The sequence below is a fragment of the Camelus ferus genome, chromosome X, assembly GCF_009834535.1.
Source record: "Camelus ferus isolate YT-003-E chromosome X, BCGSAC_Cfer_1.0, whole genome shotgun sequence".
NCBI lineage: Eukaryota > Metazoa > Chordata > Mammalia > Artiodactyla > Camelidae > Camelus > Camelus ferus.
Genome location: NC_045732.1, coordinates 40922667 through 40937905, shown reverse-complemented (window position 1 = coordinate 40937905; position 15239 = coordinate 40922667). Strand labels below are relative to the sequence as shown.

Here is a 15239-nt window from a genome sequence, read left to right as displayed (position 1 = left end):
GATCTTACCTTCCTCTCCTGCCATCGCTCTAACCCAAGCTACCATCACCTCTTGCTGGGATGACTGCAACCCCCACCTGCCTGTCTCCCTGATCCCACTCTTGAGCCCCTACCATCCACTCTCCACATGCAGCTACGGGGATTTCGCAAACACCGGCATTTGAGCACATCATTCCCCTACCTTTGCCCTCAGGATAAAGTCCCTTTCGAAGCCTTATCTCTTCACCCCTTTCAATACCAGCCCCCATCCCAGGATGCCCTATGTCTCTGTGACTTTGCTCCCACCAAACTTCCTACCTGAACTGCCCTCCCAGTTCCTCCTAAATCTACAAACCTTGCCGACACCCCTCTAGAGCCCTTCCTTTGGGTCAGGCCGTGCACTGGGTGCTGCTGATACCAGGGTTTCCTCTGCCTAGAGTCCCTGAACTGCAACTTCCTTTCAGCTTGAATTGCCAAATGGCAGCCATACACGAGAGCTAGGCATAAAGGGTAAACTGAGGCTGCTAGTGTTTGTGTGTATGTGGGTGAGAGGTTGACTTACTCCCTTTAGCTTAGGTCCCATGCCTCCCTTCAAGGTTGGGAGTTATGGTGGGAGGCCCACATAGGGCCTTTGGGGAGAGGGCCTTAGAGTGGAGGCTGGTGTAGCATCCTAATGATGCTGACTCACTGTAGGACCAGGCTAAACTGCCTCTTGGAGCCTCCAATGCCCCAGCTCAAACATGGTTCCCATTCTAGGCTATATATCAGAATCACCTGGGGAGCTTTGAAAATAAATTCCTGGGTTGCAACCCTAAGATTCTGGACGTAGAGTCTGGGAATCACATTTACTTTTTTCAAAGTCAACAAGAGATTCTGATGTTCATCCAGTTTGGGAAACCCAGAGCCAGACAATGACTAGGGGCCTTTCCAGCTCCAATTCTAACTCTTAGAGTCTCTCATGATGCCCCAGGCTCCAAATCAGAAGGAGCAGCCCCTCTTGCTACCCCTTCAACTGGACCAGTTTTTCCACTACCCACGAAAAGGCTTTAACATCAGGTGCAACTCTTTCAACTAAGCTAAGGACAGGCCCAAGCTATCCCTCACCCAGCACCTGGAAAGATATTCTCACACCTTCCCCCCTAAATCTCTATGAGCAAACCATCATCTGGGAACTCCTTTCTGACTCTCTCAGAGCCCTCTCTGGTATCTCATGAATTATCTCAGTAACCCAATAAGGCCTTAGGTTTTATCATCCCAGGAAATGGGCATAAAAACAATCCCCCCATCCTCCCATGAGGAATCAGGGTAACTAAAAGAGAAAGCAGTTTGAAGCAATTCAAAACTTTTCACATGGATAACATATATTAATTTTAAAAGTACCCCCCCCCAGGATGGGGCCACTGGCCCTTAAGAAGGGTGATTCAATAAAGGCCTCAGCAGTCTGAGGGAGGAAGCTGGGAGGCACACAGAAATCTTAACATGTGGACTAAAATGTTTCAACCCTTTAATTGTAGCTCAAGACTCTCTCTCTCTCTCTCACACACACACACCCTACAACTGCCAACCCTGCCCTCTTTGGGCCAATTATAGGCGAGTCCTGTGGAGAGAGAAGCAAGTCACTTGTGCCTACCCCTGGGCTGGCTGGGCAGTGGGGGAGGCGGGCCTCTCACACCCCATGTTGCTGTGAATCACATGGCCCAGTGCTTGTCTTGCCAGGGCCTGAGTAATTCCTCCGCCTCCTCTTCAGAAGGTTTTTCTCTTATTTTTTTTTAAATTTCATTTCATTCTGCAGGCTTTGCAACCAGTATCTCATAGACTCCTCATGGCACTCTCTAGATGAGGAAATTGAGGCTCAGAGAAGGGAAGTCACTCACCCAAGGTCCCACAGTGAGTCAGTTAGGAACAGTTGGATGGAAGGCCAGGTCCTTCCCTGACCCCTTTCTTATTCCCAATCCTCATCTTGAAGTGAAAAAAAAAAAAAACAAATAGAAAAAGAAAAAGACACCCACCAATTACAGAGGCAGGGACTTCACAGGGAAAAAGTATTGCAGGAACTTTGTGTTGCTTTTTTGCAGGGAGGAGGGGAGTGTGGTTCAGGATAGGTACTGTGATTGGCAATTTGGAAGGATTGGGGGAGTGGGAAGGCGACTCAGAATCACCACTGTGTATTGATCAGAGGCCAGAGGCCAGAGACCTGGGGTCTAGATGCTGCCCAGCTACTGACTCCCACACCAAGAGTATCTGGAGGGTAAGAGTTCAGTTGTCCTTCTCTTAGACAGTAGTTACTGATGGCCTACTATGTGCTCCCTTTGTATCTGTTCAGGCACTTCTTCAACAAGGGTTTGTTGAGCACCTTCTGTGTGCTAGGCACTATGCTAACTGCTGGGAATACAACGGTGAACAAAACAGAAACAATCCCCTTGCCCTCACAGAGCTCATGTTCTAGTTGTGAAAGACAGGCAATAAATAAGTAGGCACATAGGAGAAGCTAATTGCAGATGTACTAAGGGCAAGCATGGAAGTGCCTTCCTTGGAGACCCACAAGTTGCCCTACCTAAAGTGATCAGGGAAGGTCTCTCAGAGGAGGCTGACATCTGAGCTGAGATCTGAAAGATGAGGAACAAGCCAGGTGGACAGCAGGGGGAAGAGCTGCCAGGCAGAGGGAAAAGCAGATGCAAACGCCCTGAGGTGGTAGTGCTTCTGGCATTATTTTGGGATCTGAAAGAAGGTGCTGCAGTAAAGTGGGCAAGTAGCCTGCTCCACACAGTGTCTGTCAAGGGGAGTTTGGAAAGTCAGCAGGAGCAACATGCTGGGCAGGGTGTTAAAGGCCTCTTGTCAGCTGGTTATCTCTGGCCCCACACCCAGGGAGCCCCTGAAAACTCCCAGAGGTTCCATGACTAGCCCAAGGTCATAAGAGCAGCAAGGGACACATCTTGCTCATACTTTATGCTTTACTGCTGCTACCTGGTGCTGGGCCACAGCCCCCCAAGCCGTGGAGCCTGGGATGTGAGCCCTGGGAGGCCCCAGAGGCTCAATAGCTCCTTCAGTGCTGCCCAGTGGAAGATACTGCTCTTCCTCCATAGCTCCTGGGCTCAGGTCCACATAGGGTGTCCCCAGATGGAGGAGGCCCTGCTGGACTCCTCAGACACTCAAGTCTGTGCAGCACAAAGGCTTCTCTAGGCAGTGGTCTGTGGCCCCATTCTGACCTAGAGCTGCCCCATCTCTGCAAATCCAAGTTCAAGCATCCTGACTTCTCCTCACAACCTTGTAGGCCTGCAGCTCTCCAGCTCTGCTACAACTGGCTTCTGCCTCCCCCTCACCTTTCTGCTGTCTCCCTGCCTACCAGCCCCTCCAGCCCTCCCCTCTGGCTTGGCCCTCAAGGCCCACCTCTTCTACCTTTCTCTCTCATCAGCACCTTCTACTCCCTCCTTCCCTTGTCCTCCTGCCACACACATCTGGCAAAACCCCAACCTTGGATCAATCCACCATCCTTCTTTTTTTTTTTCCACTCATACTCCAGAGCTGCTGAACAGTACAGGAGAAAATCACATAAGCAGAAGGCTTGGCATTACTTTCATGGTCTCCAACCTCAGTTTGGAAAGCAGAAAGACCACAGACTTTAGACTCAAATAGATCTGGTTTTGAATCCTGTCTCCATACTAGCTGTGTGACCTTGGGCAAGTTACTTAACTTCTCTGAGCCTCAGTTTCCTCCCCTAAAAAATGGGGCTAATGATACCTACTTCACAGGAGGCTCCTGAGGATGAAATGAGAACCCATGTAAAGCACCCAGCCCAGTGCCCGGCACAATGCAGGCGCTTGGCAAATGGGAGACTCCTTTTCTCCCATTCCTCCAAACAAACCCCGGTTCCTCCAACCAAACCCCCCTTACTGCCTTGAAATCTTGCTCCCTTTACTTAGAGTGCTCCCTCTCCCATTAGCCTCAGCAGACAGAAGAAGAGAAGGGGGTCAGAAAGGTTGAGGGGGCACAGGGGACAGAAAGGAGACAGGGGACAGGGTTTGAAAGAATTGGACGAAGGCCGAGAAGCGAAGGAAGGGATTGGGGGATGAGGAGACTCGAAGGGCTGGGATGAACGGGCCGGCCCCGAGGTGGGGCTTAGAGGGCCCGAGAACAAGAACCCGCTCCCAGGCCCGTGGCCCGGGCTCCCATGCTCTCTCGATCACTCACCAGGCCGGGGCTGTGAGCCCTCCAGGTGGTAGGAGAAGCGCAGGGCCCGATGGTGCTGAGGACTGGGGCCGCAGGGCAAGACCCGGGGGCCTGGAGCAACGCCCAGGCTGGCGTCCGAGGGTCCGGCAAACTGGGAATCCAAGGGGGTGCCGAGAGCCAAACCTGAGCCCCTGGGCACCGGCAGTCCAGGCTCCGAAGCTCCAGGGTCCGAGTCGACATAGGCCGGTGGAGGGATGCCGGGGGAGTTCGCGGTTGGGTGTTCGGGTTCGGAAGGCCCGGCGCCCCCCGGGGCTCGGTGGCCATGCATGGTCCGGGCCTGGGCGCGGGGCCCAGGCTCCCCGCTTGGCTCCAGCTCCTGGGGCGGAGGCGCGGGCGGAGGAGGCCCGGCGCCCGGCGGAGCAGCGGCCTCAGGCTCGGGGGGCGGGGCTGCGGGCTCAGCCCCACTGCGGAGACTTGAGCCCCCGGCCCGGGCCCGGACCAGCAGCCGTGGCAGCGGTGGCAATACCAGCAGCAGCCGCGGCCACCGCCGCTGCGGTGCCAGGCATCGCCGGCCCGGGCCCCGCGCGGGGTGTGGGCTCGGCGGGGCCGGGGGCCCGCTGGGGAGCGCTGTCTATGCGGCAGCGGCTGGGTGAGGGTCGGGGGGCTACGCTCGGCAAGGGCTCTCTCCTCAGCGACGAGCCACTTCCGTGGCCCCGGGGCGAGCTGCCGGTCTGTTCCGAGTGCGGGGTCTCTTCTTTCTCCCCAAGTGGGAATCGATCTGGGTTCTCCTGGCTGGTCGGAAAGGGTTCTTCCTCCCGCCGCAGCGGAGGCTGGGGGGCGGAGAGGAGGGGAGGAGAGGGAAGGGGAGGGAGGGAAGAGAGGACGGCGGTGGCGGGGGGCGCGCGTGTGCGCCTTGAGCTCGGGCTGCGGGACTCTCCCTCAGCCAATCCCTCCGGACGACGCTCCAGCCGCGGGGGCAGGGGAACAGCCTGGGCCCGGCTCCACCGTCCTCCCCAGCCTCGGCCTGGGTCTCCGCGGCGGCGGGCGGGAAGGAGCCCGAGGAAGGGGGGTGGGGAGGCGGGAGCCGTCGCTGAGGCAGCCGCAGCCACAGAGGCGCTGGGACCCAGTTACCCGGGCCCCGCCCCCTCGCCCGGGATTTGCGCCTGGCCACGCCCCCTCAGTCGGGCCGGCCTCAATTCTCGCAGCGGCCGCCCTCAAGGCCCTCCTTCTTCCCCTTAAAAATTCCCCCTATGCCTGCCCTCCCTTCCTTTCCCTGGTCCCACACTACCTAGTCTACGGGCTCAACCCCCTAAATCTGCCTTTCTGTCCCACCTCAGGTCTTCCTCCCTCTGCTCTCCTCCAATCTCTTTTCTAGAAGCCCTTCCTCATGTTCCAGAGTTTCCCTAGGGCTTGGCTCATAGGGGACTTGCCTTTGATACTCTTTACTCTGCTCAGACCTGACATCGTGGTCCTTTACTTCGCCACTCTCTTGCCAGTAGCATCAGTTCCCAAGATTGTCGCATCCGCCTGGCAACATCCCAACCTTGGATCAGTCCAACTGTCCGCCTTTTCCATATCTGCGCCCAGGCAGCTAAACACTACTGGAGAAAACTATTCAACCTCACAGATTCATGCCACTGTAAACTCATGGTCCCCAGCTTCTACCAGGCCCTCGGTGCTGACCCACAATTCTACTATGGGTCTCTAGGCAACCTTCTCTCCCGTGCTCCACAACAGCCATTTCTAACCTCCCTTCTCCTCAAACCCCTAACTTCTCCATTTGCCCCCTAGCCCTCAGCAGATGACCCCACCTCCTACTTCAGAGAGTAAACAGAAGTCATCAAAAAGGAAGTTCTTGACTTCTTCCACCAAGCCTAGAATCTGTCCCTTGCTCCTTACCATCACCATTTAAACATGCGAAGGTCTCTTCCATCTAAAAACAAGCAATCACCAAAAAAACTCCCTCTCCAACCACCTCCCTCTCTTCTCTCTATAAATGTTCTCAAAAGAGTCGCCTACATTTAACTGTCTTAATTTTCCCACTTCCCACGTATCTTTCAACCCACTCCAATCTGCCTCTACTACTTGCCTGATACTGCGCTCCTATCAAGATCTGCCATGGCCTGTGTCACTAAATCCAATGGAATCTTTTCAGAAGTTATCCTGCTTGACTTAGTAGCATCTGGCACTAGTGACTACTCCCTCCTTAAACCCCTTCCATGACACCACACTCTCAGTGTTCTACTTCCTTGGTAATTCCTTTTTACTTTCCAGACTCCTCCTTGTCCAACTCTTAAATGCTGTTGCCCTTTAGGGTTTGGCCTGAGCTCTCTTGTCTTCTGTCTCTCTGCTTTTTCCTAAAATTATCACAGTCACTTCCATGGCTTCAGTTATTATCTCTTTGCTAATTTGATACCTCAAGTCCAGGTATTTCTCCTGACCTATGCATTCAACAGGTTACTCAACAGCTCTACCTGAATACCCCAGAGACACCTAAGACCTCAGCTTCTTTCCAACTCAAGGCATCCTCCTCCCAACCTTTTTTTTTTCTCTTCCCAACCTTTTTGTCCTTCTTTCTATCTTACCTTTGTGAATGACCCCAGTTAAAGCTGAAACCTGAGCTACTCCCCTGACTCCTCTCTCCTCCACGCAATTACCAAGTCCTGTCATTTTTATCTTCTGAATATCTCCCAAATTTTATTATGTCATCTCTTAATGAAGAGACTGCCACCACTATCCTAATCAAGGCCAGCACCATTTCTAACCTGAATACTGTCACGGCCTCCCTGTTTGTCTTGTTCTCTGGAATCTAGACTCTTCACTGTAGGCAGTGTGATCTTTTGAAAAGGCAAATCAAGTCATATCACCGTCATGTTTAGAACCCTTCTGTGAGTCCCCATTGGTTCAAAAGGACACCTACCTTCCTCAACAGGGAAGGTTATGCTGGGCCCTTCATGATTTAACTCCTGCCATCCTTTCCAGACTCCATGCTTGAGTCAAAGCTGAAATTCTTAGGCTGTTTCTTAGTCTGTCTAGCTTCCAAGTCTTTGCATATGCTGTTGAATCTGCAAGAAACTCTCTCCACATCTCCCCAATGCCATTTCATTTGTTCTTCAGATCTCTGCTCATTTGATGTGTCTTTTGAGCATGCACTTTGGGCCAGGCACCATGTTGAGGTACTAGTTATGCAGTGGTGAATCAGACAGACAGGAACAAGATCTTGGTGAACAAACTCAGCCCTCAAGAGTTTAGGTCTGCTGCTGGAGAGGATCGGAGGTAAACAAATACAAATTACAAATTGTGATAAGGCTATAAAGAGACAGAACAGGGTGACAGGAAAGAGAATAAGGGTGGGGGCAATTTAGCCTGAGGGTCAGGCAGGGCCTGATATTTAACCTGAGACCTGAAGGAGGGAGAGTTAGAAGAATGGAGGCAATGGTGTTCCCACCTGATGCCATGGCAAGTGAGAAGACCCTGGGAAGAAAGGGGAATGGTGTTCTTAGGAAGTGCAGGAAGGCCAGTGTGGCTGCAGCACAGTGAGCTGAGGGCAAGAGGGGTGGGATATGAGGTTGAGGAGGTAGGCAAGAGCCAGATTATGTGGGGCTTTATAGGTCATGGCTAAGTTGAATGGATCTTATTCTATGAAAAATAAAAATGTACTGAAGCAGTGCTTTCAAATGTGGGTCAAACTGAACAAGGTACTGAAATCACTTTGAGAAAAGAATAGAAAATAGCAGAATGTATCAGGATCAGGTAGGAAGAGCATGTTTCATGAAAGTTTTGTTTCAGTTTGCATCATATATGATCATGATGAAATAGTATCTCTTTTGTAGATACTTCACATTCCCCAAATGCTGAAATACTCTACATTGTAAAGTTTTAAGCTTGGGGTTGACACAGGTATAGTTAATGTTTAACTATAGTTAAAAACGATTACTTTGGCTGCTGTAGATTGGATTGGAGATGAACAAGATTAAGAGGCTACTGTAATCTGAGATGATGGTTAGTGGACTATAGTTGTGGAGGCATAGATGGAGAAAGGTAGATAGATTTGAGATATTTAGAAATTGAAAGGGCTTAGTATGGTGGCTTTGGGGTGGGAGGGAGAGGGAGGAATCAAGGATGCTTCCCAGGGACATGGTGATGTGGGGCCAGGTCTTTCACTGAGATGAGGAAGACAGAAAGAGGAACAGGTTTTCAGGGGAAGATCAAGAGTTCAGTTTTACTTGCCCTTGACATAGCCAAATGAAGAAGTCAAGCAGATAGTGGTATGTACATCCCAGGGGAGAGGTCTGGTTTCATATATAAATGAGAGCTGTCAGTATAGAGACAGCATTAAAAACCACAAGAGAAGAGGTCAGTCTGAGACAGAGCAAAGAGAAAGAAAGATCCGTGACTGAGTTCTGAGGAATTTCAACTTTATAGAGGTTGGGTGTAGGAGTAGGAGGTGGGAAAGAGACTGAAAAAGAGGTAAAGAGGTAGGGACATAATTAGGGGTGTGTCAGGGATGTTTTAAGAGTGCTGAAGAAGTCAGCTAAGATGAGGATTGAAAAGGGTCCATTGGCTATGGTATTGGTAGTGACCTTGATAGACGTAGTTTTGGAGAAGTGGTAGCAGCGAAAACTAGAATGGATGATGAGGGAATGAATACACCATTGGTAGGAGTGTAAAGGGATACAATCACTCCCTAGAAAAAGTTGGACATTTTCTAGAAAAGCTGAATGATGCACATACTCTAGGACCAGCAATTTTAGGTGTCTACCCCAGAGCAGTGGTTCTCACAGTGTGGTCTCGGGATCCTGGGGGCAGGGGTGGGGGGTAAGGGAGCCAAAACCATAATACTCGAAAGATGTTATTTGCTTCTTTTACTCTCATTCTCTCAAGAATGTAGAGTGGAGTTTTCCAGAGGCTACATGACATGTGATAGCACAACAGATTGAATGCAGAAGCAGATAGGAGAATCCAGCTGTCTTCTATTAAGCCATACAGTAAAGAGATTTGCAAAAATGTAAAACAATGCCACTCTTCTCACTACATTCTTTTTGTTTTGGAAAATACAGTATTTTTCATAAAATGTTGTTTTTATTAAATGTACTGGGTTTATTATCTTAAAATTAACATAGTTAAGCTTTCTCAGTTTTAATTTCTAATATAGCAAATATCAATTGGTATAACCCATATATACCAAAGCTCTTTAGGGTCTGCGATGATTTTTAAGAACGTAAAGGAAGTCCTAAGACCAAAAAGTTTAAGAACTGTTCTCTAAAGAAATCCTCCCACATGCGTACTGGGAGACACTACAAGAGTGTTCACCAAAGCCTGTTTGTAACATCAAGAACCAGAAACAAGAACATGAGATGAATAAATTGAGACACATTTATACAATGGAATGAATACTATACTGAAATAAATGAATGAACTCTAGCTACATGTATCAACTTGGATGAAACTCAGGAAACCTAATACTGATTGAAAAAAGTCATGAAAGAATATGTTTATACAAAATTGACGAACATGCAAAATTATACAATATATGGATGCAGTCATATGCTGTAAAATCATACAGAAAAGCAAGGCATGAAAGATGACAGTGGTTACCTCTGGGAGGGGAAGGAGATGTGACTGGGGAGGAATACCCAGGGGGTGTTGTCATCCAGAAATGATGTTTTTGAAGCTAGGTGATGGGTACATTGGTAGTTGTTTTATAACTTATTCAAACTATACAGATATGTCTATTCTAAAATTTATTATGTATTATGAAAAATAAATAAAATTAACTAAAAAAACCAGAATAATTGGATAGAGTGCTGGTGGGAGTGTAGATTGTTACAGGACCTTCCCTGAGGTCAGACGGAAGAGAACCCCCTCCCCTCCCTGCAACCCTCTGCTTAAGTGGAACTAGGTGTGTAGGCCATTCCCTTGAGAAACATGACTGTGAATGAGAACAGAGCCCAGAGAGCCAAGGTGGTGGTAGGCAGATGGGCAAGGAATGACTTTTTTTTAAGATGGGAGATACCAGACTATAATTGTTTGCTGCTGGGAATGACCCAGTGATCATAGAGAAGGACAGGACAGGAACACAGCAGAGAAAGGGAAGAATGGAAGGAAAAGGAGGGGTCGGGGTCTGGGGCACTGGGCCTCAGAGAGGAGGAGAGGTCTTCAGGCCCCTCACTGTAACAGGAAGGAATGAGACAAAGGATGAACACAGATACTGGCAGGTTTAGAGATTCAGCGGTGGGAAGATGAGGGTCCTGGAACAATTCTCCCATGTCTGATGGCTTTTATTTTATCTCTGAAGCAAGAGATAAAATCATTTTCTGTAGAGAGAACATAAACATTAGTCTTTCTTAATAGCATGGTTGATAGAAATTTGTTTTTTACTAATGATAGTTTAGAAAAGTTTCAGCTTTACAATAATGGACATTTTAAGGACTTGTCAAATTTGGGAAATCTTCTCTTTAGTTTTTTCACATAAGAACTGTAAGATGTCAGGGCATTTCAATATTCTTGTAGAGTGACATATCATCAGTACTCTTTGATTTTTCACTGACTGTTAAGCAGGGCCTTGGAAGGGACCTGTGCAAATGAGGGGCCCTGAAGCTTCATTGACTTCTGTGTAAATCTGCCTCTGTCCTCTTTGAAATACTTCCTCCCCCAGGAAGGATTCTCTGATTTTTCCTGACCAAGGTTCTCCCACAAGGCTTTATTCCTGCCACTCATAATACTTTTCTCAATCTCTCTGGGTAGCCACGTCAGCCTCCTTCGCTAGATAAAGGGGGCTGGCTTCAGAGGGTAAGGAATCAGGACATGCTTACCTTGGTTTAGAAGTCTTCCTTCATTCTGTGGGCAAGTCATCACTGGAGCAGTGAGGCACAGTGGCCTTGGAGTCAGAGTGGAATTTTTTTTGCACCTTGGGTGCACAGACAGAACAGGGTTCATCCTAATCCTAATCCAGAACAGGGTTCATCCTAACATACTCTCACTATTAGTCCAGGCTGGGGCTTCACTCCTAGCTCCTCTGTGTGACTCTGGGTAAGTTACTCATCACTCTAAGCCTGTCTTCCCATCTGTAAAGTGGGAATGATAAGAATACCTACTACATCAGAGTTGTGAGGATGCAATGACATAATCCATGCAATGCATGCATAGTCCCTGGTACGTAATGTTTAATAAATGGTAGCCCTCCACATGACTGAGACTATACTGTGGGTGTAGGATACAGCAGTGGATGACAAAGGCCCAGGCCCTGCCTTTCTGAGCTCACAGCTTAGTGGGCACCACAGAGCCCAGTGACAGCCCTGATATAGCTGAGACTTGTGAATGGTTGTTGCACCAAAATAAGGAGGGGAGGGTATAGCTCAGTGGTAGAGTGCCTGTCTAGCATGCACAAAGTCCTGGGTTTAATCCCTAGTACATCCATTAAAAATAAATAAATGAATAAACCTAATCACCCTCTCCCCCGAAACAAACAAACAAAAAAATAACTTCATTCTTTGTCTCTATTTCTTTTTACTTTTTACTATCTCTTCCTCCCCAGTTCACCATCAATGTCACCACCTCTCAGGCTGTCCCATATCTTTGTCTCTTATTTTGTTCTCTTGTCTTTCTGTTTACATCTTGCTGGTGGTTTCTCTTTTCTGTCACTTCTATTCTCTCTCAATCTCTCCCTCCTTCTTGCTCTTGCTCTCACTCTCTCTCTATTCCCTGTGTCCCCATCCACATCTAACTTATGATTCTCCTCTTGGTCTGTGTCTCCATCCTCACATATATAATACCACATCACTCTACCTCATCTGTTTCTGAATTTGTGTTCCAAACTTTCTGTCTTGTCTGTTTCTCTTTCAGTTTCCTTCGGCTCCTTGGCCTCTTTTCTGTCTGCCTCTCTGTTTCCTTCACTCTGTACCTATTTATCTTATCTCTGGCTGTCTCTCAGTCCTCATCTTTCTATTTGTGTTGCTGCATGAATCTGTCTCTGTTTCCTACCTGTCTTTCTCTATTTTTCTTTTTTTAACTGAAGTATAGTTGATTTACAACGTTGTGTTATCTTTCTCTATTTCTATTCTCACCTTTCTGTTCCAATCTCTGTCTTTACCTGCTCCCCCCCACTAACGTTCACATTCTCTGTCTCTGTTTCTCTCTCACACACATACCCCTGTTGGTCTTCTTGCCTTTATTTCCCTATTTGATTCTCTCCTCATCTCCCTATCACCCCTTTTCTACCTGTTACCATCTCTCTTGTTGAGTGGCTCCTCATGGGCCTGTGTCTCGTCTCCATCTTTCTGTTCCCATGTGTGTTTCATTTGTTTGCTACCTTGTCCCCAGATCCCTGTCCCTCTGTCTCTATTCCTCTGTCACTTACAGAGCAGTCAAACATATGGTTGCTGGTGCTAGATTGTCCGTATTCCAATCCTGGTTGTGCTGCTGACTTGTTGAGCCTCAGTGTCCTCATCTGTAAAATAGGGCTGCTAACAGTACCTGTTCTGGCACTGCCATGAGCATTAAATGAACTAACACATGTACAGCTTGTAGAACCATGCTTCAGATGTACCAAACCCTCAGATGATGGAGGTTCTACATCATAAACCTCCTCCTCCTCCTCCTCCTTACCATCTCCATCTCTGTCTTTGTCTAATCCCATTCATTCCCTATCTACCTGGCTATAATCATCTGTGTATCTCTCTGTCCTCATGTTTTATGGGACTGCCTTTCTGACCCCAGTCTCTCTGTCTCTGTCCCCAACTCTCTCTCCCTACATCCCTACCTTATTTCTGCCAGTCCGTCTTTTTCCACTCTGCCCATTCCATTTATCTATCTTTCTGCCCCCATCCTTGTTTGTTTCTTTATCACCATTTCTGACTATCTGCTCCCACCATTCAGGCCCTATTTCTTGGTCTCTGTCTCTTTGTCTTTATCTCCTGTTCTCATTTCTGTAAGTATCTGTTGGTTTATCTATTTCCTTAAAATAATTTTATTCTGCTTCTTTCTCCTCATCTCCCTGTGTCTTCCTCTGGCCTCTCTGGACAATGTAGATCAGAACTGGTCTGGTAGATAATGTGGAGCTATAAAAGGGTTTAGGAGGAAGAAGTAGGCCTGGCAAGAGGCGAGTGGCAGGGTGTGGAATTTCATGGCTCTGCCAAATCCTCCTGAAAGACATGGCCTCTGAGGTCAAGGTTAGCATAACCCCCCTCAACTCAGCCTCTTCAAGAAAGACAAAGAATGCTGCAGTTATTGGGAGGACCAGGAAGGGGTATTTTTCTGAGTGAAATTCCATCCGGAAGCTGGAATCCAGAGCATTTCCTGTTGTAATGTTTCTTCCAGACTTGGAGAGTCTGAACTTGCCACGTAGCATGTGCACTCCATGCATATATTTCTACAGTAAAACACAGAGATGCATACAGACTCCCCCGCCCTTAGAGATGCAGACATGTGCAGAGACAAAGATACACATAGAATCACGAACCCTCATAGTTGCAGATACTCTGAGACATGGAAAAGCACACAGAATGAATTACCTGCTGGCAGAGATGCAGATGTACATGGGGACATTGAGAGATCCATGGACTCACCCCATCATAGCTCAGGGACCCATGCAAACAGATACAGAAAAATAACTACACAGAGAATCATCCTGCTAATTTCCCTTTGAAAAATTGTTCTTTTTCAGCCTGTCATTTTCATACAAACAGAAACACACCAGCACATCATGTATACACACACACCTTTATAGAAGTGTGCACATTCATACACAGTCACAAACATCCAAAGCAACACAGAATTACAGCCATTGCTTTGCTGGAAGTGCAGATGTAGCCAGACTTTCTCTGGCCTCCAAATGACAGACATGCTGCTCCTCTCATTCCCCGCTCTCTGTACAGACACGACCAGGTACTCAAGTCAGAAACCTGACTGTTAGGAACTAGACAAATAATTGGAAATATCTAGGTAAAGTTTTTCCTAGAAAAAAACATAAAATGATAAAAATGGCATAGGAAGAAGTAGAGAACTTGACTACTCCAGTAACTAGTAATGAAATTGAAATGGTCGGCAAGGACCTTCCTTTCCCCAAATCCAGGCCCAGATAGGTTTGCAGGTATATTGTGCCAGACCCTCAAGAGTTACTTCTAACTCTAAGACAAGTTATTCCAGAAAACAGAAAAAGAAAGAAAGCTACCCAGCTCATTTTATTTGTCTAGTACAATCTTGAAATCTTGGTTCTAAAACCAGATAAGGACAATAAAAGAAAGGAAAATTACAGGCTCATTTCACTTACCAATATAGATGCACAAATCTTAAATAAAATATTAGCTAATCAAATCTAACAGTATGTTAAAAAAAATACATCACAATCAAATGGAGTTTATTCCAAGAATGCAAGGAGACTGCATTCAACCTCAGAAAAATCTATCAATGTAATTTACCATGTGAATAGACTAAAGGAGAATAATCATATGATTATCTCAGTTAATGTAGAAAATGTATGTTACATGCCTACTTATGAAGAAAATTCTTACCAAACTAGGAATAGAAGGCAGATTTCTTAACTTGCTGAAGGTTACATACCAAAATCTTACATGAAATTTTGTACTAAATGGAGAAACTTAAGATGCATTTTCTTAAAGATTGAAAATAAGACTAGATACTCTCACCAACTACTGTTTTTTTTAAAGTTTCTATTGATTGATTGATTGATGGGGAGGAGGTAACTAGGCTCTTTCTTTATTTACTTATTTTAATGGAGGTACTGGGGATTGAACCCAGGATTTCATGCGTGCTAAGCATGCACTCTACCACATCAACTACTGTTTAATATAGAACTGTAAGTCTTGGTCAATATTGTAAAGGGAGAAAAAGAAATGAGGGGTGTAAGGATTGGAAGAAAAGAAATAAAACCAACAGATTCAACAGACATAAAAATTAGAATCAAAAAGAGTTCAGCAAGGTTGCCAGGTACAAAATCAACTTATAAAAATGAATAGCATTTCTTTATATTAGCAATAAACTAGAAAAAAGAAATAAAAACGATACCAAAAATTAACCACTAGACCAAAAATATAAACTTTTCTAAATGTCAGGATAATTTAAAAAACCAAACAA

General features: G+C 46.9%; 1 protein-coding gene across 1 annotated transcript in view; it reads right to left on the bottom strand.

The window, feature by feature from the left end:
* FGD1 (FYVE, RhoGEF and PH domain containing 1) overlaps window positions 1–4974 on the bottom strand; it is a 36612-nt gene extending 31638 nt beyond the window's left edge. Inside the window, exon 1 of the mRNA XM_032474378.1 lies at window positions 4167–4974. Within this exon, the coding sequence (XP_032330269.1) occupies window positions 4167–4473 (307 nt within the window). The 5' untranslated portion in view covers window positions 4474–4974. The remainder of the gene's footprint in view (window positions 1–4166) is intronic.
* Between the last annotated feature and the right edge of the window lie 10265 nt (window positions 4975–15239).